Source organism: Gouania willdenowi, unplaced genomic scaffold, assembly GCF_900634775.1.
Source record: "Gouania willdenowi unplaced genomic scaffold, fGouWil2.1 scaffold_434_arrow_ctg1, whole genome shotgun sequence".
Classification (NCBI taxonomy): domain Eukaryota; kingdom Metazoa; phylum Chordata; class Actinopteri; order Blenniiformes; family Gobiesocidae; genus Gouania; species Gouania willdenowi.
The window spans coordinates 255913-281335 of NW_021145195.1; the positions used below are offsets into that span (position 1 = coordinate 255913).

Genomic DNA, 25423 nt, shown 5'->3' on the forward strand with positions numbered 1-25423 from the left:
GCAAATGGTAAATGGTGGTAGTAGTAGAATAAATAAAATAAATAACATAAAATTAAACAAAAAAGGCATACATTGCATAAATTATCCATCAATCTATGCAATGTATGCTTGAAATAAAAATAATCAACAAAAGGAAAATTAAACATAGCCTATACAACAACGGCTATAACCATAACAGAAACACTTCCCTACACATGGTTGGATTTGATTTTCTCCCTTTTTCCTCACTGACATTGTCCGGGCGGACCATCCTTCACTGAGCGTCGTTTCCGGCCGGACAATAATAACGATTACACCTCTTCTTATGCGGTGTAATCGTTATTATTATGACAACAATATTATTATTACAATAATATAATTACACCGCATAAGAAGAGGAAGAAGAGTCTTCTTCCTCTTCTTATGCGGTGAAATCGTTATTATTGTCCGGCTGGAAACGACGCTCAGTGAAGGATGGTCCGCCCGGACAATGTCGGGCAGAAATCAGGAGAAAATCGGGAGGGTTGGCAAGTATGTATTAAACACAAAAAACACTTTACATTTTAAGTGTTTATATATATGTATTGTCATTTCTAAGTTACATGTATGTGTGATTTAAACAAGAATAGCTAAATAAATAAATCTATATATATAAAAGCTCACTGGTAAGTGCTGCTATTTGAGCTATTTTTAGAACAGGCCAGCGGGCGACTCATCTGGTCCTTGCGGGCGACCTGGTGCCCGCGGGCACCGCGTTGGTGACCCCTGATGTAACATGAATGTGCGACCTCTGCTGGATCTCTGAAAACACTACAAGTGAGCAGGAGAGAATAAATTAATACTTACTTTAGTGACATACTGCTACAGTTTAGTCTAAAGAAACAATGTTTATATATTTGTATGTCTCTGTATCTGTGTGTAATATTAACATCCACCTCTGCCTCCAGGAACACTCAGCCATCAGTTTCAGCGTCCTCCAACAAGAAGGGAACTGTCGTCACCTCAGCTGCTGAGGAAAGCCTTCCTCATTTCTGAAGTAGAGAACATTGAGGACTACCGCACTCAGATCATGTCCACTTTTGGCAAAGTCCTCAAATATGACTCCACCAGGAAGGTAACTTTGACACAGTAACATGTTTTATTTAAATGTTTTAGTGTCAGGAAAAACCTAATTGAGATTAAGAATCTACTGTACAAGAGTGTCCTGGCCAAGACAGGCAGAAGCAGCACGCTTCAACAAAGTAACAGATTATTATAAAACACAGATCAAAATATCAATGATCACAGAGTAAAAAGTCATTACTCAAAACATCTACAACCTTGTGCATCTTCCTCCTACACCATCAATGTACTTTTAAAAATGATTTAAAAGCAGATAAGCCTAGAAACTAATTTTCCCCATTCAAAGACACACTTTGGGGACGGATAGCAATAATGCATTTTTTGTCTATGTCGCAGAGCAAAGACTGTGGCTTACAGCACTTTTTACACCAACAAATTCCGTAAGTGTGAGAAAATCAGTTTAATTTATCCTTATAGATATAGAAAAAAATGTCTCAATGTGCTTGTAGGAGCTGTACAGAGTTTGGTTGTTTCTCACCTGTTTATAAATGAGGTTCATGCATGTGAATGGTATTGTGCATGCACTCAGAGTATTCACGCTTCTGCATCATGTTGATTGGGTGTGGCACTGTGGGAGTAGTTTCTATTAGTACGTGCGCTCACCTGGGGGTGTTTTTTGTTTGCATCATGCTGGTTGAGTGAGCTTGGGAGAGCTACTTTCTGTTGACTGCATCATCCTGTGATCCATCAAAAATCTGCACTGTCATGAGATATCTGTAAGGCAACCAATGCATGCTACTACAGTAAGTGCCTATGTCTCCAACGCGATCTGGAACAATAAACCTCTCAACTCTGTGCAATTGTTTGGCGTGCGTGTCATCACCGTTATATCCCTCCTTGCTTAGCCTACCGTGGCGTGGAAAAACTGGCTTTTGGTCCATATGCCACAACAGTGCTTCATATAATATAATAATAAATACTGGAATACAAAACAATATTGTCATTATGAAAATAATTGTAGAAAAAAGATTATTACAGAAAGATTTTGTTTAATTGTAAAAAAAGGAAGCTTTAAAACATACATCTGATAATTTTATTTTTATTATGCTATATTCTCCACTAACTTGTTGACTTTTTTTTTAATCAACAGATTTGCAAGAAACTCGCTGGCGAGGGAAAACGTACCACAGTTTGAGAATCACTGCAACTCCAGCTACACTTCACCTTGCTCCAGGAAAGTGCTTTTCTTTCAGCCTCATATTTTCCCACTCATGTGTGAATGGGCTACAGATAACTTTGAGCTGGGCATTGTTAAAAGCTCACTAACCCACTCCTAACCATTGTGTGATTGTGCAGCAGCACCGATCCCGACCTCTGACCTGTCTCTGTCTTCCTGGAAGCTATAACCGAGCTGACAAAGCCATACTAACAATTCATTTAGTTAGTTAACTAACCCTAACACCCCTTCTCTTTCAACTAGTTTTATTTTATTTTATTTTACTTTGTTTTATTTTTGTTTTGTTTTGTTTGTTTGTGTTTTGTTTTGTTTTCCCCTCTTTTCTTCTGTTCAGGTACCAACCGATCCCAAGAGAGGTTGCCAGGTGTTTGGAGACTACCCTTCCTCTGACAACAACCGATCATCTGCACGATATTCGGCCTGATGACTGTTTGATCATCTACAATGCTGACCAGAAGTTCAGCTGACGACCCACACGGCAGTGAAGGTCGCGGAGTGGGTGACATGGATCCAAGCAGACGATTGTCTACACCAGCTAATGCTAACACGGGCTGACAACAACAAAGGGGGAACCGACAAGGCCACTGAGTGGGGCGGTGCAGTAACAACTACGCCGTCTAAACTGGCTTCTCAGGTGCGGTGCACAAAGAAGCGTTCCTTTGCCTTGTGGGATCACAGGAGCTGATCCTTTTTCATGAGACACACACTCAGTTGGAAAAAACGTTCTAAAACGAGAGCCTAGATCAAGCCCTGAGGACCCCGCCGACTTAGGACTTTTGTTCTTACTTTGCTTTGTTTATAAGCCACACCCATGGAAGGCTTATAGCTAGGTGGAGGGTGGACAACCTCACACCTGGCTGCAAGATGATACAGTCACAAGCCCTTCTGCTGTGATTGAGGAAAACACTCATTCTTCACTCATGATGCCGCCAATCAAGTGGGGTGGTTCTAACCATGGTTCCACTATTCTTCTGGCTATTGGTGACCCCAGTTACCAATGGGTCTACTGAGCTCAGTCAATGAATGTGAGTGATGTCCTTGATATAAATTGGGATTTTTGCTTATTGAGATGGTAGTAGAGGTTTTGATGTTTGATGATTCATGTCATTGATAATAATGATGACGTTTTTAAAGGTTTTTGCTTATTTCCACATTTTTGTTGCTCTCACAGATACGTATGTCTGTCTCACAAAAAAAGAATATATCCAATGTATGATAATAACAATGCTAATGGTTTACCCTGACAGACAGCAAAGGTGGATCCAAGGTTATTCTACTGGAATATAATAATTTTGTTTCTTGATTTGGTCGTTGATGGCAACCAAAAGTGGGGAATTGTTATTGTTATGGTGACTTTTTGGTCGCTTGCCTTTCCGACAGGATGGAAGACCTTTTTTTTGTACTCTTTTTCATTTAGTTTATAATAGACCTTTTTTTATAAAATCATCATGCTTTGACTGGACTTCATCATTCAACCAGAGCACAAATTATGTTTCCAAATGAGGGCAACTGCAAATTTGCCGTGACAATACGTTCTGGAAGTCTCTTGTCAGCCAGTCCAACGACTATCCTGTCTCGGATCAGCTCATCATGCAATTGTCCATAATTACAATGTTCTGCTAGTGCATGCAGGGCAGTGACAAATGCATCTACAGTCTCATTTGGCTCTTGTTTCCGCATGTTGAAGCGTGCTCTTTTGTAAACAATATACTTCTGAACTATGAAAAAGTTTTGAAAGCCCTCCTTCACTTTAGCATATTCATGTTGATCGGCATCGTTTAGCTTCATCCCTCTTCCATGCAATAAATTAAGGTATTAACCTGGTTTTCTTCTGAGTTTGAAGACAGATTTCTTGCTTGCCTGAACCTTTCAAACTTCTGGATCCACTTTGTCCACTCGTTTGGATGGGAGAAGTCGATGGCCTCCAGTGGTTGGATGCTGAATGTAGCACTGGGTGCGCTAGCCCTCCTGGTAACGCCGACCCGGCCCTGCTCGTCCTCACCGTCATATGCCATAGCGATGCTTTCTCCTCTCTATCTGCTGAAGACCGTGATGGAACCTTGGTTTAGGTGCATCCCACTTCTGACACCATGTGCATCTTCTATTCTTTGGAGGAATGTGTACAACAGTCGGACTGCGTGTCATCACTTAGGTACTTTATTTTTTTTACACACCGCACCCCGTGACTTTACACACACACACTCTATTGATTGATCCCAACAACAGCTCAAGGTAAAGTTCAATATCAACAAGGGAATTGTAAAACAATTACACCACAAATACAGTAATAAAATAAATGTGAGAGGGAATCTGGTTCATTATTACAAAAGCTGCATTTATTGTCGGTGTCTAAAAATTTGGAGAAATACAAATTGGATGGAAAAATATTGTATAAGATTTTAATAAGATTTTCTTTATTCCTGTTATTAAAACCAAATTCTTAAGGCAGTGTCCAAGCCTTTTCCCAATTAATGTTTGTAAAAATGTTTCCCCAAAAGGCCTTTTTTCTTGGAGATATTTTCCTCTTTTCATGAAATGTATTCTGTATATGTTTGTTTGTGCACTTTCAGTCCATGATATTTAAACCATTTACCATTAGAAGACGTTCCACTCTTAGGGTTTCTTGAAACTGAAGATGACTTTTCATTAAAAGGAATAAATCATCAGGAATAACTTTGGTTACAATGTTAAATTCTTTGCTAGTAACAGGGAATGATTTGATTAGGAGGAAACGCTTATAGCTTAGTAATGCTCCTTCAGAGTCAAAGAGATCACTTATAGAAATAACACCTCAATCAACCCAGTTTTGTCTAAATATTGTTTTCCTTCTGATCGTAATGTTTTCATTATTCCAAATTATAGATTTGTGTGGGGAGAAATTGTGAGAGTAACATATTTTCCAAGCTAGAAGAAGCTGTTGATAAAATTTACATATTTTGAATGGTAATTTGGCTATATTGTAATTACAAGTGAGTAGAAAACAAAGACCACCAAGGTTGTTAAATATATTATTTGGATTAAAATACCAGATAGAATTAGGAGCTTTGAGACATTCCTTTATCTATTTAATCTTAAAAATATCGTTCAAATCAACAAAATGTATCAGTTCAAAACCCCCTTCTTTCCTGGATCCTGAAAGTTTATCTTTTTTAAATCGTGCTTTTTATTTTTTCGAGTAAAGTTGATAAATATTTTGTTAATTTCTTTAGACGTTGATTCCTGAACAAATAGAGATAAAGCAGGATATATTAGTCTAGAGATACCTTCAGCTTTCATTAAGAGAATTCTTCCAAACATTGTCAAATCACGTTGGAGCCACATGTTCATAATATTTTGTTTTCTTAAGTCGTGGAAGAAAGTTTTGTTGTTGTCTAGTTTTCACGTTTTTTGTGATTGACAGTTTTCTTGAATGGTATATTACATACATTCTCACTCTCTGTATCATGTATGGATAATATTTCACATTTACCTATGTTGAGTTGTAAGCCTGATGCTTTGGAAAATGTTTTAATTAATTGTATTGCTGGTTCAATGTGGTGTTTATCTTTTAAAAACAAAACCGTATCATCCGTCAATTGCATAGTTCAAATTTCTTTTTGAATTATTGATAAACCTTTAATTTTAGAGCTGTTTAAAATTTGTAATGAAAGGAATTCTGTTGCGATTAGTAAAAGAATTGGTGAAATTGGACAACCTTGACGAACAGATCTATTAACAGGGGATCTTTTGGAAGTGCTCGGTAAATCATTAAGTTACTATTGTTATCTTTGTAAAGCATTTTAACAATTGAAATGAAACTTCCCCCAAAACCCATGAGATCTAAAATCTTGTATATAAATGGATGTTTCAGTCTCAAATAATTTGTAGAAGTCTAGAAAAATTATAACTACCTCTGAGTCCACATGTTCAGAATAATCAAGCAAATCCAAGATTAGTCTAATGTTATTACTTATGTGTTGATTTGACATAAAACCAGTCTGTGTTTCATTCATGATTTCGCCAAGATCTCTTTTTATGTGTCTGGCAAAAACAAGTGAGAATTATGTATAATCAATATTTAGGAGAGTAATTGGCCTCCAATGTTCTATGCATAAAGAATCATTGTTTGGTTTGGGAATCAAGCTTATTAATCCTTGTTTCAGAGTGGCTGTCATTTCTTGATTAGCAATGCAATCTTTGTACATATTCATTAATGGGAATTCAATAATCTCCCAGAAAAATAGATAAAACTCTGTGACTAAACCATCAATTCCAGGATATTTACCTTTTTTCTAGTGTTTTAGGGCTTCAATAAGTTCAAAGTTCGAGAGAGGTTTATCACAATTCTTCTTGAAATGATCTGAAATAGTAGGGATAAATTCTTTGATTGTATTAAAAAAATCCTCACAGTGTTCTGAATTGAATTTAGATTCATATATTTTTTTATAGAATGAACAAACATATTCTGAAATGTCTTTAGGATTAGTGTTTAAGTTGTCGTTTATTTTTAGTGCCGACATATTCATTCTTTTTTATTACGTTTTTCAAGTGCAAAGAAATAAGTTGAATTTTGTTCTCCATTTTCCAGCCATTTAGCTCTAGATCGTTTATAATTTGACTGCTTCATTATATAATTTATCCATTTCTTTTTAGAGTTGTAATTTTTTTGTTTGCTCACTTATAGAAAGATTCTCTTTATCTAATAAGGGCTTTAAACTATCCATAACTCCTCTTTCTTTTGCATTGTTAATTTTCTTTATTTCTTTGCTACGATGAATAGCAGTTTCTCTAATTTTGAATTTGAAATACTCTCATTTTTGAATATTATTTAACTTTTCATCATTGAAAATATTTAGTGCATTTTGTTTCACAAAGTGTTGAAAGATTGTATCTTTAAGTAAGTTTTTATTTAGCTTCCAGTTTCCTCTTAGATTATTATTGTTATCTTTGGAACCAGAAACGAGAATCAAAATCATTTTGTGATCAGATGATGGAGCATGTAAATGTGAAACCTCAGATATAAATTGTATACAAGATGAAGATGTTAACCATGAGTTTATTCTAGAGTGTTGAGTGTGTCTAGCATTACACCAGGTAAATTCCTTACAGCTAGGGTTAAAAAACTCAATGTCATTCACGATGTCTGTCACAAGAAGTTTTTCAGTTTGGTAAAATGTAGCTTTAAAACAGAAGTTTTGAGAGTTTTTTTTCCAGGATTCTATCTATTGAATCATTTGGAGCATCATTATAGTCACCTCCAATAATTAGTTCTGCATCTTTATGTTTTCCTTGTTGATACTCAATTTTGGAATAAATCTGATAAAACATATTTTTAGCTTGAGTTACTCCATTGTGACCATATACATTGCATAGTATAAAAAGAGAATTGTCTAGTTTGAATACAGTTATAATCCATCTGCCATCTTTTGCCATGACTTTCCAAGACATTACCAGTAAATTTATTAAACAAGAGACATTCCTGCTGGGATCACGTGAACTCTGGACTGCGATGCCAGCGTAGTGTCTATCTCTGCCTAGCATAGTCATGTTTTTTCAATAATCCGATATTATACAACAAATACTTCAACGTCCATCTCATAATGAGTACTTCCTCAACCAAAGACGCTTGGAAAAGGGAGGCTGAACAGTCGCCTATAAAGAGAAACTAAAGAATCTGCCATCTCGAAGGAAGAACTGGATGCAGCCATTGCTAACGGCATTAAGCTAGCACTTGAAGATCAACGCGGTGTACTGGATTCAGCTGTTGCCTCCGCCATTAGGGATGCTGTGGATTCAATCCTGGTACCAGCTTTACATGACATGCGAACAGAAATACAAAAGACTGCTGAAGCCGTGAATGGCTTTACCAATGAACTCGATAAAGTGAGCAAGTCTGCTAAGAGGACCCAGGACCAAATGGATGCTGTGCAGGCCGCTGCATGGGAATATAGGCGTTCGCTAAGCGAGCTAAAGTTGCAGCTTGACCTCCTTACCACAAAGTTGACGGACCTAGAGGACAGGGGGCGAAGGAATAACATAAGGCTGGTCGGCTTTGTTAAGGATTCAAGTTGGACCCCAAAGCAGAGACGGAGACAGGAAAGCTTTAAGAATTTATTTTCCAAAAAAAAACGAAGTGGCTGAGGTGACGGAGGCTGGCTGGGAGAGGACGGACCCAGGAACGCAGTGAGGCACAGAAGATATCCTGAGCAAAGGAGGAAACAGGTATGTATCAAAAATCCTTAGTGATCAAACAAAACAGCTCTAACAGTACCGAGCGTGACGGAATTTTCTGGCAGCGTGGAGAGGACTGAACAGAGCTTTTGTATCAGGCTCATCAACAAGGATCAGGTGTGCCTCGTTGCTGCAGGTCTCAGCCACGCCCCCCGTCACCCAACAGCCCTGTAGAGAAACAACCCCCCCCCCAAGGGACGCCTCCTGGCGGCCGACCCAGCTTAGTGGGATGCCCAGCATAGAAGTCCCAGAGGAGAGCAGGGTCCAAGATGAGGGACCGGGAAATCCATTCTTAATCATAAATTAGCTTTTACATCCATATATTGTCCAAATGAGCCTGATAGAGACCTTTTTATTTTCATTGGAAACACACTATTAGAACAAAATGATTGTTCCCTTGTAGTGGGGGGTGATTTGAATGCAGTCCTTAATCCATCTCTTGATAGATCAAATTCAGATGCTACTGCCAATCTATCATCTAACCTGCTGAATACACTTATTAAAGATCTTGCTTTGCATGATCTTTGGCAGATACAAAATGCTAATGCAAGAGATTATACATTTTTCTCTGCTAGACACAAGACATTCTCCCGGATAGATTATATTTTTCTCAGCCCAGCTTTAATTTCAGAATAATACAAATTAACACAAATTTATTCATCACTATTTTACCGAGACTACTGTCCGATCACTCTGCACTACTGTGCAACATTGATTTACCCAATATTAAAATAAAAGCACCAAGGTGGCGACTAAATACGTCCTTACTAATTAACTCAGGATTTATCATTTCACTTAAAACCCAATTAAAAGAGTTTTTGGACATTAATGCACAAGAGTGCTCTAACCCACAGATATTATGGGAGGCCACAAAGTGTTTTGTCCGTGTTTCTGTATCTCATTGTCTTCAACTCTAGCAAAGACAAGAGTTCGACAAATAACAAATTTTGAAAACAAAATACAATCAATAGAGACTTTACAAAAAAATAACTTCACAGAAGTTCAGGCCAAACTACTGACATCTTTAAAAAATTAATACAACACTGTTATTTACAACATTCACGGTCTTCGACCGATACAGGACTTAAGAACACATTTCTCACTTACTGCTTTCACTTACTTTGTTTATTTTCAGCTAAGATCAGCCCTAAAAGCTTATGGAGTTCCCTGGAACTCTCCCCTTTAGGCACATCCCATGCTAAAATTGATCTCTAAGTTACTGGATAGACCCTCTGTTTCTTTAATATACCATGAACTGATAGAGCATAGCGCTAAAGTTCTACCAACTGAATCCGTGTGGAATAAGGAACTGGGCAGTTTAGATTGGAGGAAGATCTGGTGCAACCTCACTTCAACTTCCAAAAATCTAGCGCACTAACTAATTCACTTCAATGCCATACATAGAGCTTACATTACACCCTATAAGAGATTCCAAATGAAATTACAATCTACAAAAAACTGCCATATATGTGGAACTGCATGACTTGGGACATTCTTACACATGTTTTGGGATTGTCAGATCATTTCTGAATTCTGGTCTCATGTAAACTCTGTTAGCAGACGTACTGAGCATTTTTTACATTTTTAATCCCACATTTTGTCTCCTTAATTATCATTCTGATGTAACTTTAACACAAATTAAGCTCAAGTTGGTGTTTCCAGGTTTTACCTCTGCGAAAAAAAAACTATATTAAAACATAGGTTTACTCCAGGTATGTGCATGAAATAATTTTGGTCTCAAAGCCTGATCAATATTATCAACCTCGAACATACGACTGCACGTCTTAACAAGGCTCGACCAGCGACTGTTCAAGCATGGAACTCTATTTCATCCAAGTTCATCTCTTGGACCAGAGACAATGATTAGGCTATCACTGAACTTTATCTGATTAAGGTGCATTACCGCCATCCACTGGTTACAAAACTTTATTAGGCCGGACTACCGAACTCAAAACACTACTCACTTTGTTTTTTTGTTTTTTTAAATGGAGCCCAGGGGCCCACCTCTATTTCTGTAAATTTCCAAATTTATGGGGAAATAGTTGTGTGATATATTGTTTCAAAGGCAATTCAATGTTGCACAATTTGATTTGTTTTATTCGGTGGAACTGAGTCATTTGACTGAATTCTCAGGAACGTGGTACGTGCTATTCTGCACTGAGATGATCCGCGGGCCCAGTCATAGTTAATCTGAACTTGTTCATCAACATTACACATTATGTCTTCTCTCACCATCCATCATAACACTGATTGTATCTCTTTGAATTACTGTAAACAAATATTGATAGTTATTTAACTCTTCTTTTATTGTTTTGTTTCTTGATATAATTTTATAATGAAATGTTTTTATCAACCAATAAATGAACTTACACTAAATTAAAAGTAAATAGTAATGACAAATCATTATTAGTTTATACATAAATCTTCATGAAATAATGAGGTTGGGTTTTTGGCCCTATTGTTCCCGTAAGGATTTATTATTATTATTATTATTATTATTATTATTACAGTTACTCGCACTTTACTTGGATTTTTTAGTCCAAAATGGGGACATTCAAATGTAAATGGTTTATTTCACCTGTTTGAGGCTAAAAGTTGATATTAATGACTCCAAAGACATTTCTTGAACAAATTAGTAACTAAGTTTTATGATTCACGTGTGTTTTATGCTTAAGTTTGATCATAATTTATACCTTTTTTATGTTTTGCTTCAATGTCCAACAAGTTAAAAGACTAAAAAATACAAACAAAGACAAAGATGTAGTAGTAAAGAAAACACTAGAACAAAATGATAGAATGCTTGGACTTTTTAAAAAGTTTATTCCATCACATTGTGTGTTTGAGATACTTTTTTATTTTATTTTATCATCTTAAACAGGGTTTAAATGTGCTTTATATATATACTTGTACATAATGGTGGTAATAGTTTAAAGATAAAGTCTGGTCTGTAATGGAGTGAGGCTGGATTAATTACATTTAGACTGGGGTTAAAGTAACTTATCACATCTACTTAAATTTGTTTAATTGTTTTAAGGTACTTGTCCTTTATGCGTTAGTGTGTGTGTGTGTGTGTGTGTTTTGCTCTTTGGACTATGAACATGTCTTAACCTAATACTGCATATAAAACAAGTTAATCCTTTAGTTGTAGTAAATTGTGCTATAATACATACTAATGCTATACTATCTTTCTCATTTCATCAAAAAAGATCAAACAATGACAGGCGTCATGGTGATGAACACATGATGTAACCACAGAGAGAAGCTGTGACTGAGAACATCCTCTACATGATGATCACTGACATGAGGTCTGTGTCCATGGTTGAAGATGAAGCTTCACTACAATCATCCTCACCTTTAATCCAGGTCACATTCTGCCCTCAACGACACAATTTATGTTTTACATTTTACAAAGTTCATGGAGAGAAAATATGAAGAGACTTTAAAGGAAGTGAAGAATGCAATGAACACAAACAGCAAACTGTGTCTCACTGCTGATATATGGACACGTGTAGCTAATGAAGTCTACCTTAGGGTGACCTACCACTACATTCACAATGGGACGAATAAACAGGCTGAAATTAAAAATGTGCTGTTTTTTTATCTGAGTCATCAAATAATTTATCGACCGATTAATCGATTATGAAAATAATAATTTGTTGCAGCTCTAGTTCAGAGGGAGCTGGAAGACAAATCAACAGAACTCAGACACATGCCTTGATGTCCAGTCAGACATTTTCTCTTTCCCTTACTTTCTCACCTACCTCTTTTACCTCATCCCAGAATTTCTGTTTTCACAACATTTCAAATGAAAATAGTGTGTTCGCATTGTTATGTCTAAAGTGGGCCCATAATAGAAACATAAAGTTTCATTAGCCAGGACAGAAATTAGGCTCCTTATGTGGGTTGGTTACATTTTCTTAGAAGGCCTAATTTTTGATCAAAGTTCCACATATAGCATTACACAGTGAAGAATCTTATAAAAGCATTTTGGTGTTTGGTTTGCTCACAGGTTCCAGTCAATTTTGATTTCTAGTTTATTGTCCATTGATATTAAATGTTGTGGGAATTGTGTTTCCATCGTAAGTTTGGTCTTAAATTTTTTTTTAAGGTAGTATTAAAAAGGTCTTAAAGTTTTAAATATAACTTCTTCCTACTTGTAGTCACCCTGCAATCAGTATCCAAGCTATAAAAAAACTTGTTAAAAAAAGAAAATATAAAGATAAGCCATTTTTAAATTGTATTTATTGATTAAAAAAAATTGTTATTGATGGTTGGAGTCCCATTAGGAGGCTTTGCCTCTGGTAAAGGAGGTACCCATAGTTTGTTTCTCCAAGGATTGGGGGTTCTGTTGCGGGGCTGTGGATTGCTGGCACCCATTCCTGACCTCATATTTTCAGGATTCCATGATGGAGCTGCTGCATTTAAAGTCTGGGGAAGGAAAAAGTTAAAGATAAGTTCAACCAAAGAAACAACAGTGGTTTAAGACATGGTTAAATTAGTTTTTATGTTCTTGCAATTCTGTTGTCATTTTTTTTACCAAAAGAAATGTAAAATAGGTTCATAACACTTCAATCAGGGGCTTGTTGGTCTAGGGGTATGATTCTCGCTTTGGGTGTGAGAGGTCTGGGGTTCAAATCCCAGACAAGCCCCAATATTTGTAGTCAGTCTGTCCATATAAAGTAAACAAAAAAAAGTGTATATTTCCATTTCGGACATTAGACATGAGAATTGCCATGATTGTGTTCGGTATGTCTAGTCTCTTTAACATTACACACTGGTGTATCGCTTGTAGGAAAGTTGTATTGATTTCTTACTTCTCTTTTTACAGAAATGAAAATTGTCATTAAGACTTGGTTAAATTAGTTTTTATGTTCTTGCAATTCTGTTGTGATTTTTTTACCAAAAGCAATGTAAATTAGGTTCATAACACTTTAATCAAGGGCTTGTTGGTCTAGTGGTGTGATTCTCGCTTTGGGTGTGAGAGGTCCCGGGTTCAAATCCCGGACAAGCCCCAATAGATCACGTGTGTCTGACAATGGTATTAAGTCCACATTTTCTAAAGAATTCATGTAAGGCTTGTCATACGTTAGCTATGAGAATTGCCTTGATTTTGTTAGGAATGTCTAATCTCTTTACTATTCCAATCTGATGTAAGACTTGTTGGAACGCTGTCTTAGTTTTCTTTTTACAAAAATGAAAATTATCATTAAGACATGGTTAATTTAGTTTTTCTGGTAAGTGAATTTTTACCTAAAGTTATGTAAAATAGGTTCATAACACTACAATCAAAGGCTTGTTGGTCTAGGAGAATGATTCTCGCTTCGGGTGTGAGAGGTCCCGGGTTCAAATTCCGGACAAGCCCCAATATTGTAGTCTGTCTGACAGTGGTATTAAGTCCACATTTTCTAAAGAATTCATTTATAGCTTGTCGGAAAGTTGAAATGTATTCTTACTTCTCTTTTTACAGAAATGAAAATTGTCATTAAGACATGGCTAAGTTCATTTTTATGTTCTTGCCATTCTGTTGTGATTTTTTTACCAAAAGCAATGTAAATTAGGTTCATTACACTTCAATCAAGGGCTTGTTGGTCTAGGGGTATGATTCTTGCTTTGGGTGTGAGAGGTCCCGGGTTCAAATCCCAGACAAGCCCCAATAGATAAATTGTGTCTGACAATGGTGTTAAGTCCATATTTGCTAAAGAGTTCATGTAAGGCTTCTTGAAATGTATCCTTACTTCTTTTTACAAGGATGCACATTGTCAATGTTTAATTGAGTTGAACAGTTTTTGCATATCAATTAGGTACATTTTTAACTAAAGTAAAGTAAAATTGGTTCATAGCACAGCAACCAAGGACATGTTGGTCGAGAAGTATTATTCTTGCTGTTGGTGCGAGAGGTCCAAGGTTTAAATTCCGGACAAGCTTGCTTGCAAAAATTCTATTTCTGTCGATGGTATTAAGTCCATATATAGTAAACAAAAAAAAAGTGTATATTTCCATTTCGTACGTTAGCTATGAGAATTGCCATGATTGTGTTCGGTAAGTCTAGTCTCTTTAACATTACAAACTGGTGTATCGCTTGTAGGAAAGTTGTATTGATTTCTTACTTCTCTTTTTACAGAAATGAAAATTGTCATTAAGACTTGGTTAAATTAGTTTTTATGTTCTTGCAATTCTGTTGTGATTTTTTTACCAAAAGAAATGTAAAATAGGTTCATAACACTTCAATCAGGGGCTTGTTGGTCGAGGGGTATGATTCTCGCTTTGGGTGTGAGAAGTCTCGTTTTTAAATCCCGGACAATCCCCAATAGATAAACTGTGTCTGACAATGGTGTTAAGTCCATATTTGCTAAAGAATTCATGTAAGGCTTCTTGAAATGTATCCTTACTTCTTTTTACAAGGATGCACATTGTCAATGTTTAATTGAGTTGAACAGTTTTTGCATATCAATTAGGTACATTTTTAACTAAAGTAAAGTAAAATTGGTTCATAGCACAGCAACCAAGGACATGTTGGTCGAGAAGTAGAATTCTTGTCTTTAACCACCTTCATTTCTTTTTGGAGAGTAGACACAGTTCCTCGCATTGCCACCATCTCATCAGACCAGGTGGACATGCCATCCTCAACACTTTTGACATTAGCTTTCACCTGCTCCAGCTCCACCCGAATGGCGGCGGTGTTGCTGTTAATCTCGGTCTTTACGTTCTGTATTTCCCTTTTCAGTGATTCGAAATGGTTAGCCATGGCGTCTTTAATTTCTTGTTTGATAATGGTGGAAATATCCTGCCGTATGGAGACCAGGATGTCCGTTTTGATTGCCGTTGCGTCCATGCTATGCTTCGGAGGAGTAGCAGGCTTTGGCATCTCCTTCTCGGCGGTGCTGTTCGAACTTTTTCCCCCGGCTGCACTAGACCTTGTGTTCGACGAGGCCTCGTATTTAAACTTTCGCAGATTAGCGGCCATAAAAGCACCTATAACCAACTCCTTGATGTGTTGTCGATGGTAATACCATTTAAGGAGGTTTTAGAAAATAAATTGGTAACTTAAGTGTCCTTTAAATATGAAATTTAAGCAGAAATGTGCAAGAGCTCTGAGCAGTGCGTCTTTACTCCATCGAGCTCGCTAGCGCCCCCGATAATGATGACGTTTTTAAAGGTTTTTGTTTATTTCCACATTTTTCTTGCTCTCACAGATATGTCTGTCTGACAAAAAAAGAATATATCCAATGTATGACAATAACAATGCTAATGGTTAACCCTGACAGACAGCAAAGGTGGATCCAAGGTTATTCTCATGGAATATAATAATTTTGTTTCTTGATTTGGTCGTTGATGGCGACCAAAAGTGGGGAATTGTTATTGTTATGGTGACTTTTTGGTCGCTTGCCCTTCCGACAGGATGGAAGACCTTTTTTTGTACTCTTTTTCATTTAGCTTATAATAGACCTTTTTTTATAAAATCATCATGCTTTGACTGTACTTCATCATTCAACCAGAGCACAAATTACGTTTCCAAATGAGGGCAACTGCAAATTTGCCGTGACAATACGTTCTGAAAGTCTCTTGTCAGCCAGTCCAACGACTATCCTGTCTCGGATCAGCTCATCATGCAATTGTCCATAATTACAATGTCCTGCTAGTGCATGCAGGGCAGTGACAAATGCATCTACAGTCTCATTTGGCTCTTGTTTCCGCATGTTGAAGCGTGCTCTTTTGTAAACAATATACTTCTGAACTATGAAAAAGTTTTGAAAGCCCTCCTTCACTTTAGCATATTCATGTTGATCGGCATCGTTTAGCTTCAACCCTCTCCCATGCAGTAAATTAAGGTATTTACCTGGTTTTCTTCTGAGTTTGAAGACAGATTTCTTGCTTGCCTGAACCTTTCAAACTTCTGGATCCACTTTGTCCACTCGTTTGAATGGGAGAAGTCGAAGGCCTCCGGTGGTTGGATGCTGAATGTAGCACTGGGTGCGCTAGCCCTCCTGGTAACGCCGACCCGGCCCTGCTCGTCCTCACCGTCATATGCCATAGCGATGATTTCTTCTCTCTATCTGCTGAAGACCGTGATGGAACCTTGGTTTAGGTGCATCCCACTTCTGACACCATGTGCGTCTTCTATTCTTTGGAGGAATGTGTACAAGAGTCGGACTGCGTGTCATCACTTAGGTACTTTATTTTTTTTACACACCGGACCCCGTGACTCTACACACACACACTCTATTGATTGATCCCAACAACAGCTCAAGGTAAAGTTCAATATCAACAAGGGAATTGTAAAACAATTACACCACAAATACAGTAATAAAATAAATGTGAGAGGGAATCTGGTTCGTTATTACAAAAGCTGCATTTATTGTCGGTGTCTAAAAATTTGGAGAAATACAAATTGGATGGAAAAATATTGTATAAGATTTTCTTTAATCCTGTTATTAAAACAAAATTTGTAAGGCAGTGTCCAAGCCTTTTCCCAATTAATGTTTGTAAAAATGTTTCCCCAAAAGGCCTTTTTTCTTGGAGATATTTTCCACTTTTCATGAAATGTATTCCGTATATGTTTGTTTGTGCACTTTCAGTCCATGATATTTAAACCATTTACCATTAGAAGACGTTCCACTCTTAGGGTTTCTTGAAACTGAAGGTGACTTTTCATTAAAAGGAATAAATCATCAGGAATAACTTTGGTTACAATGTTAAATTCTTTGCTAGTAACAGGGAATGATTTGATTAGTAGGAAACGCTTATAGCTTAGTAATGCTCCTTCAGAGTCAAAGAGATCACTTATAGAAATAACACCTCAATCAACCCAGTTTTGTCTAAGTATTGTTTTTCTTCTGATCGTAATGTTTCCATTATTCCAAATTATAGATTTGTGTGGGGAGAAATTGTGAGAGTAACATATTTTCCAAGCTCGAAGAGGCTGTTGATTAAAATTTACATATTTTGAATGGTAATTTGGCTATATTGTAATTACAAGTGAGTAGAAAACAAAGACCACCAAGATTGTTAAATATATTATTTGGAATAAAATACCAGATAGAATTAGGAGCTTTGAGACATTCCTTTATCTATTTAATCTTAAAAGTATCGTTCAAATCAACAAAATGTATCAGTTCTAAACCCCCTTCTTTCCTGGATCCTGAAAGTTTATCTTTTTTTAAATCGTGCTTTTTATTTTTCCGAGTAAAGTTGATAAATATTTTGTTAATTTCCTTAGACGTTGATTCCTGAACAAATAGAGATAAAGCAGGATATATTAGTCTAGAGATACCTTCAGCTTTCATTAAGAAAATTCTTCCAAACATTGTCAAATCATGTTGGAGCCACATGTTCATAATATTTTGTGTTTTCTTAAGTCGTGGAAGAAAGTTTTGTTGTTGTCTAGTTTTCACGTTTTTTGTGATTGGCAGTTTTCTTGAATGGTATATTACATACATTCTCACTCTCTGTATCATGTATGGATAATATTTCACATTTACCTATGTTGAGTTGTAAGCCTGATGCTTTGGAAAATGTTTTAATTAATTGTATTGCTGGTTCAATGTGGTGTTTATCTTTTAAAAACAAAGCCGTATCATCCGCCAATTGCGTAATTCAAATTTCTTTTTGAATTATTGAAAAACCTTTAATTTCAGAGTTGTTTAAAATTTGTAATGAAAGGAATTCTGTTGCGATTAGTAAAAGAATTGGTGAAATTGGACAACCTTGACGAACAGATCTATTAACAGGGAATCTTTTGGAAGTGCTCGGGTAAATCATTAAGTTACTATTATTATCTTTGTAAAGCATTTTAACAATTGAAATGAAACTTCCCCCAAAACCCATGAGATCTAAAATCTTGTATATAAATGGATGTTCCAGAGTGTCAAATACTTTGTAGAAGTCTAGAAAAACTATAACTACCTCTGAGTCCACATGTTCAGAATAATCAAGCAAATCCAAGATTAGTCTAATGTTATTACTTATGTGTTGATTTGACATAAAACCTGTCTGTGTTTCATTCATGATTTCGCCAAGATCTCTTTTTATGTGTCTGGCAAAAACAAGTGAGAATTATGTATAATCAATATTTAGGAGAGTAATTGGCCTCCAATGTTCTATGCATAAAGAATCATTGTTTGGTTTGGGAATCAAGCTTATTAATCCTTGTTTCAGAGTGGCTGTCATTTCTTGATTAGCAATGCAATCTTTGTACATATTCATTGATGGGAATTCAATAATCTCCCAGAAAAATAGATAAAACTCTGTGACTAAACCATCAATTCCAGGATATTTACCTTTTTTCTAATGTTTTAGGGCTTCAATAAGTTCAAAGTTCGAGAGAGGTTTATCACAATTCTTCTTGAAATGATCTGAAATAGTAGGGATAAATTCTTTGATTGTATTAAAAAATTCCTCACAGTGTTCTGAATTGAATTTAGATTCATATATTTTTTTATAGAATGAACAAACATATTCTGAAATTTCTTTAGGATTAGTGTTTAAGTTGTCGTTTATTTTTAGTGCCGACATATTCATTCTTTTTTATTACGTTTTTCAAGTGCAACAAAATTAGTCAAATTTTGTTCTCCATTTTCCAGCCATTTAGCTCTAGATCGTTTATAATTTGACTGCTTCATTATATAATTTATCCATTTCTTTTTAGAGTTGTAATTTTTTTGTTTGCTCTCTTATAGAAAGATTCTCTTTATCTAATAAGGGCTTTAAACTATCCATAACTCCTCTTTCTTTTGCATTGTTAATTTTCTTTATTTCTTTGCTACGATGAATAGCAGTTTCTCTAATTTTGAATTTGAAATACTCCCATTTTTGAATATTATTTAACTTTTCATCATTGAAAATATTTAGTGCATTTTGTTTCACAAAGTGTTGAAAGATTGTATCTTTAAGTAAGTTTTTATTTAGCTTCCAGTATCCTCTTAGATTATTATTGTGATCTTTGGAACCAGAAACGAGAATCAAAATCATTTTGTGATCAGATAATGGAGCATGTAAATGTGAAACCTCAGATATAAATTGTATACAAGATGAAGATGTTAACCATGAGTTTATTCTAGAGTGTTGAGTGTGTCTAGCATTACACCAGGTAAATTCCTTACAGCTAGGGTTAAAAAACTCAATGTCATTCACGATGTCTGTCACAAGAAGTTTTTCAGTTTGGTAAAATGTAGCTTTAATACAGAAGTTTTGAGAGTTTTTTTTTCCAGGATTTTATCTATTGAATCATTTGGAGCATCATTATAGTCACCTCCAATAATTAGTTCTGCATCTTTATGTTTTCCTTGTTGATACTCAATTTTGGAATAAATCTGATAAAACATATTTTTAGCTTGAGTTACTCCATTGTGACCATATACATTGCATAGTATGAAAAGAGAATTGTCTAGTTTGAATACAGTTATAATCCATCTGCCATCTTTTGCCATGAGTTTCCAAGACATTACCAGTAAATTTATTAAACAAGTGACATTCCTGCTGGGATCACGTGATCCCTGGAATGCGATGCCAGCGTAGTGTCTATCTCTGCCTAGCATAGTCATGTTTTTTCAATAATCCGATATTATACAACAAATACTTCAACGTCCATCTCATCATGAGTACTTCCTCAACCAAAGACGCTTGGAAAAGGGAGGCTGAACAGTTTCCTATAAAGAAAAACTAAAGAATCTGCCATCTCGAAGGAAGAACTGGATGCAGCCATTGCTAACGGCATTAAGCTAGCGCTTGAAGATCAACGCGGTGTACTGGATTCAGCTGTTGCCTCCGCCATTAGGGATGCTGTGGATTCGATCCTGGTACCAGCTTTACATGACATGCGAACAGAAATACAAAAGACTGCTGAAGCCGTGAATGGCTTTACCAATGAACTCGATAAAGTGAGCAAGTCTGCTAAGAGGACCCAGGACCAAATGGATGCTGTGCAGGCCGCTGCATGGGAATATAGGCGTTCGCTAAGCGAGCTAAAGTTGCAGCTTGACCTCCTTACCACAAAGTTGACGGACCTGGAGGACAGGGGGAGAAGGAATAACATAAGGCTGGTTGGCTTACCAGAATCAGTGGAGAGTTCTGATGCAGTTGGCTACCTGAAAAATAAATGGATCCCTTCGTTGGATGGCCGTGACATCGATATTGAACGGGCGCATCAGGTATATGACGGAGGCCAGGCTAATTCCAACAAACCACAAACTCTCATCTTCAGACTGCTCCGTTGGCAGGACAGAGCGGCAATCCTTAACGGCGCACGGAATGTCTTCCCAGTGAAGTATAAATTCAACGGAGCCACCCCGAAAACAACCGCTGGCTCCGCTACTCTTCTGTTTTTCCCCGACTTTAGCCCAGCAACGACAGCCAGGAGGAAGAGCTGCAGCTCTGTCCTGAAGAAGGCTAAAGAAATGGGTCTGAAGCCGTTCCTCGTTTATCCTGCATGGATTAAACTTCAGTACAAAGGTGAGAAGAGGATGTTCGACTCTCCCCAAATGGCTGAAGACTTCCTCAACTCTCTCCAACGGAGAGCCCCTGTTGCAGCGGAGTGCGAGAGTGAAGCGGTCGCCATGGTAACAATCCCAGGCCTATTAACAGTGGCCCACGCTGATCTCCAGGATGACAGAGAGGGTAACCTGACGGACATGGACGGATGAGTCTTCGAACCTTACCTGACATAAATAAGTTCTTAAAGTTTAAGCAGTTAGTGTTTAAGAAATTTTTTATTTTTATTTTTTTGGTGAGCGGGTAACATTGGAAAATGTATTATTTAATTGGCAATATTAAATATATATTTGCCAGTCCAGTACTTCTGTTCTTCTAAACAGGCTCTATTGATGGGTTAGCATTAACGTACAATCCAGATTGACTTTGCTGGTTCTAGTATTGTCGAATGTATTTATTTTTTGTGTTTAAATGACTGTGTGGCTATCTGGCACAATTTGTTGAGTTTATGTTCTTGCAGACCAACAGTTTTTTTTTTTTGTATGGTCTGTTAGTTTTTGTATATAGTTTTCCCCACCCCCTCCTCTTTACAGACATATTTTTACTCTATAATGCAGCAGTATTTGGACAAATAAACAGCATTTGGCAGGGCGATTACGCAGTTATGCTTCATCTTACGTTAGCACTAATACATCTTGGTAGCTGAATAATTTGTGTACTCGTGTATTAAATATATTATCACTTAATGTGAAAAACTCGTGTTCTTGAGTACTTACACCATAGAAAGACACGTCACTGGAAATGATGGGAAAGGAAGACTTGCTTTTGCCCGTGTTAACATTCTTAATCATAAATTAGCTTTTACATCCATATATTGTCCAAATGAGCCTGATAGAGACCTTTTTATTTTCATTGGAAACACACTATTAGAACAAAATGATTGTTCCCTTGTAGTGGGGGGCGATTTGAATGCAGTCCTTAATCCATTTCTTGATAGATCAAATTCAGATGCTACTGCCAATCTATCATCTAACCTGCTGAATACACTTATTAAAGATCTTGCTTTGCATGATCTTTGGCATATACAAAATGCTAATGCAAGAGATTATACATTTTTCTCTGCTAGACACAAGACATTCTCCCGTATAGATTATATTTTTCTCAGCCCAGCTTTAATTACAGAATAATACAAATTAACACAAATATATTCATCACTATTTTACCGAGACTACTGTCTGATCACTCTGCACTACTGTGCAACATTGATTTACCCAATATTAAAATAAAAGCACCAAGGTGGCGACTAAATACGTCCTTACTAATTAACTCAGGATTTATCATTTCACTTAAAACCCAATTAAAAGAGTTTTTGGACATTAATGCACAAGAGTGCTCTAACCCACAGATATTATGGGAGGCCACAAAGTGTTTTATCCGTGTTTCTGTATCTCATTGTCTTCAACTCTAGCAAAGACAAGAGTTCGACAAATAACAAATTTTGAAAACAAAATACAATCAATAGAGACTTTACAAAAAAATAACTTCACAGAGGTTCAGGCCAAACTACTGACATCTTTAAAAAATTAATACAACACTCTGTTATTTACAACATTCATGGTCTTTGACCGATACAGGACTTAAGAACACATTTCTCACTTACTGCTTTCACTTACTTTGTTTATTTTCAGCTAAGATCAGCCCTAAAAGCTTATGGAGTTCCCTGGAACTCTCCCCTTTAGGCACATCCCATGCTAAAATTGATCTCTAAGTTACTGGATAGACCCTCTGTTTCTTTAATATACCATGAACTGATAGAGCATAGCGCTAAAGTTCTACCAACTGAATCCGTGTGGAATAAGGAACTGGGCAGTTTAGATTGGAGGAAGATCTGGTGCAACCTCACTTCAACTTCCAAAAATCTAGCGCACTAACTAATTCACTTCAATGCCATACATAGAGCTTACATTACACCCTATAAGAGATTCCAAATGAAATTACAATCTACAAAAAACTGCCATATATGTGGAACTGCGTGACTTGGGATGTTCTTACACATGTTTTGGGATTGTCAGATCATTTCTGAATTCTGGTCTCATGTAAACTCTGTTAGCAGACGTACTGAGCATTTTTTTACATTTTTAATCCCACATTTTGTCTTCTTAATTATCATTCTGATGTAACTTTAACACAAATTAAGCTCAAGTTGGTGTTTGCAGGTTTTACCTCTGCAAAAAAAAAACTATATTAAAACATAGGTTTACTCCAGGTATGTGCATGAAATAATTTTGGTCTCAAAGCCTGATCAATATTATCAACCTCGAACATACGACTGCACGTCTTAACAAGGCTCGACCAGCGACTGTTCAAGCATGGAACTCTATTTCATCCAAGTTCATCTCTTGGACCAGAGACAATGATTAGGCTATCACTGAACTTTATCTGATTAAGGTGCATTACCTCCATCCACTGGTTACAAAACTTTATTAGGCCGGACTACCGAACTCAAAACGCTACTCACTTTGTTTTTTTGTTTTTTTTTTTTTAAATGGAGCCCAGGGGCCCACCTCTATTTCTGTAAATTTCCAACTTTATGGGGAAATAGTTGTGTGACATATCGTTTTAAAGGCAATTCAATGTTGCACAATTTGATTTGTTTTATTCGGTGGAACTGAGTCATTTGACTGAATTCTCAGGAACGTGGTACGTGCTATTCTGCACTGAGATGATCCGCGGGCCCAGTCATAGTTAATCTGAACTTGTTCATCAACATTACACATTATGTCTTCTCTCACCATCCATCATAACACTGATTGTATCTCTTTGAATTACTGTAAACAATTATTGATAGTTATTTTCCTCTTCTTTTATTGTTTTGTTTCTTGATGTAATTTTATAATTAAATGTTTTTATCAACCAATAAATGAACTTACACTAAATTAAAAGTAAATAGTAATGACAAATCATTATTAGTTTATACATAAATCTTCATAAATAAATGAGGTGGGGTTTTTGGCCCTATTGTTCCCGTAAGGATTTATTATTATTATTATTATTATTATTATTATTATTATTATTACGGTTACTCGCACTTTACTTGGATTTTTTAGTCCAAAATGGGGACATTCAAATGTAAATAGTTTATTTCACCTGTTTGAGGCTAAAAGTTGATATTAATGACTCCAAAGACATTTCTTGAACAAATTAGTAACTAAGTTTTATGATTCACGTGTGTTTTATGCTTAAGTTTGATCATAATTTATACCTTTTTTATGTTTTGCTTCAATGTCCAACAAGTTATAAGACTAAAAAATACACACAAAAACAAAGATGTAGTAGTAAAGAAAACACTAGAACAAAATGATAGAATGCTTGGAATTTTTAAAAAGTTTATTCCATCACATTGTGTGTTTGAGATACTTTTTAATTTTATTTTATCGGGCGCACGGTGGCTTAGTGGTTAGCACGTCTGCCTCACAGCAAGAAGATCCTGGGTTCAAGCCCTGGGGTGGACTTGGGTCCTTTCTGTGTGTAGTTTGCATGTTCTCCCCGTGCTGCGTGGGTTTCCTCCGGGTACTCCAGCTTCCTCCCACAATCCAAAAACATGCATGTTTTTGGATTTTTATTGCATGGTACATGGTCGTCCAGAGGTTAGCACTCAAGCTTTACAGCTAGAAGGTGCTGGGTTCAATTCCAGGCTGGAGGGGTCTTTCTGTGTCGAGTTTGCATCTTCTCACCGTGTCTGCAAAGTATTCCGCCGGGTACTCCGGTTTCCTCTTCCACTAAAAAAACGTGTGCTGTAGGCCAAGATGAATCTGTGTGTAAGTGAATGAATGGATGGACCGTTAACGTAGATGTGTGCAGTGTCATCTGTCAGTCTACCCCAGGGGAAACTGTGACTACATATAGCCTACCATTACTGTGTTTGGAGTGAATGGAGAACAATAATGTGCAAAGCACAATCCAAATTACTCTTAGGTTGTATTTGATGCGAAAGGTTTGAGAGCCATTGTTATTCAACAATATAATATTTTGTTTTTTTCCTTTCAGCCATTACAGGAACCAGGAATGTTTCTTCAGAAGCGACCTCTCTGCACACCAGTCCTGCTCGTTGATGAGGATGGCTGCTTCATATGTGCTGGCTCAACTCCCATCTCATCTTTTCCAAAATCCAAGCTCCAGGAAGCCATTGTTTACATTATGGCTTATTACTACGTTTTTCACATGGCATACCCCAAATGCATTGCATCCTTGTTGCGAGCCCTGCAAACAGAGGTGCTTCAAGATCCCATCACGGACAATGATGCAACCCCTGCCTATAAAAAGGCGATGACAGAGTTTGCAGCTTTTGTTGGGTAGGACACTCACTTTTACAAGTATGTTCTGAAATGCATTTGGTTATTGCATTTTCTTCATTGTTTTGGAAGAGCATTCTTTACACTCTCATCTTTGTTAAAAGGACTTGAGGAATATTGTTTAAGAGAGGTGTGCATTTTGCAATTATTTGGCATT

The 25423-nt window shown here is 36.6% G+C and overlaps 1 protein-coding gene and 3 non-coding genes across 4 annotated transcripts in view; all 4 read left to right on the forward strand.

Annotated features, from left to right (window-relative positions):
- The window catches only part of LOC114460407 (uncharacterized), a 13635-nt gene extending 11134 nt beyond the window's left edge, over positions 1 to 2501 (forward strand). Inside the window, exons 3-5 of the mRNA XM_028442349.1 lie at positions 927 to 1093; positions 1438 to 1481; positions 2192 to 2501. Coding sequence (XP_028298150.1) covers positions 927 to 1093; positions 1438 to 1481; positions 2192 to 2378 — 398 coding nt within the window. The 3' untranslated portion in view covers positions 2379 to 2501. The remainder of the gene's footprint in view (positions 1 to 926; positions 1094 to 1437; positions 1482 to 2191) is intronic.
- Positions 2502 to 13065: 10564 nt separating this feature from the next.
- On the forward strand, positions 13066 to 13137 carry trnap-ugg (transfer RNA proline (anticodon UGG)). The gene has a single exon. It is a non-coding gene; the product is annotated as a tRNA-Pro (tRNA).
- A 291-nt stretch (positions 13138 to 13428) lies between these two features.
- Positions 13429 to 13500, forward strand: trnap-ugg (transfer RNA proline (anticodon UGG)). The gene has a single exon. It is a non-coding gene; the product is annotated as a tRNA-Pro (tRNA).
- A 567-nt stretch (positions 13501 to 14067) lies between these two features.
- On the forward strand, positions 14068 to 14139 carry trnap-ugg (transfer RNA proline (anticodon UGG)). Its single transcript has one exon. It is a non-coding gene; the product is annotated as a tRNA-Pro (tRNA).
- Positions 14140 to 25423: the final 11284 nt, after the last annotated feature.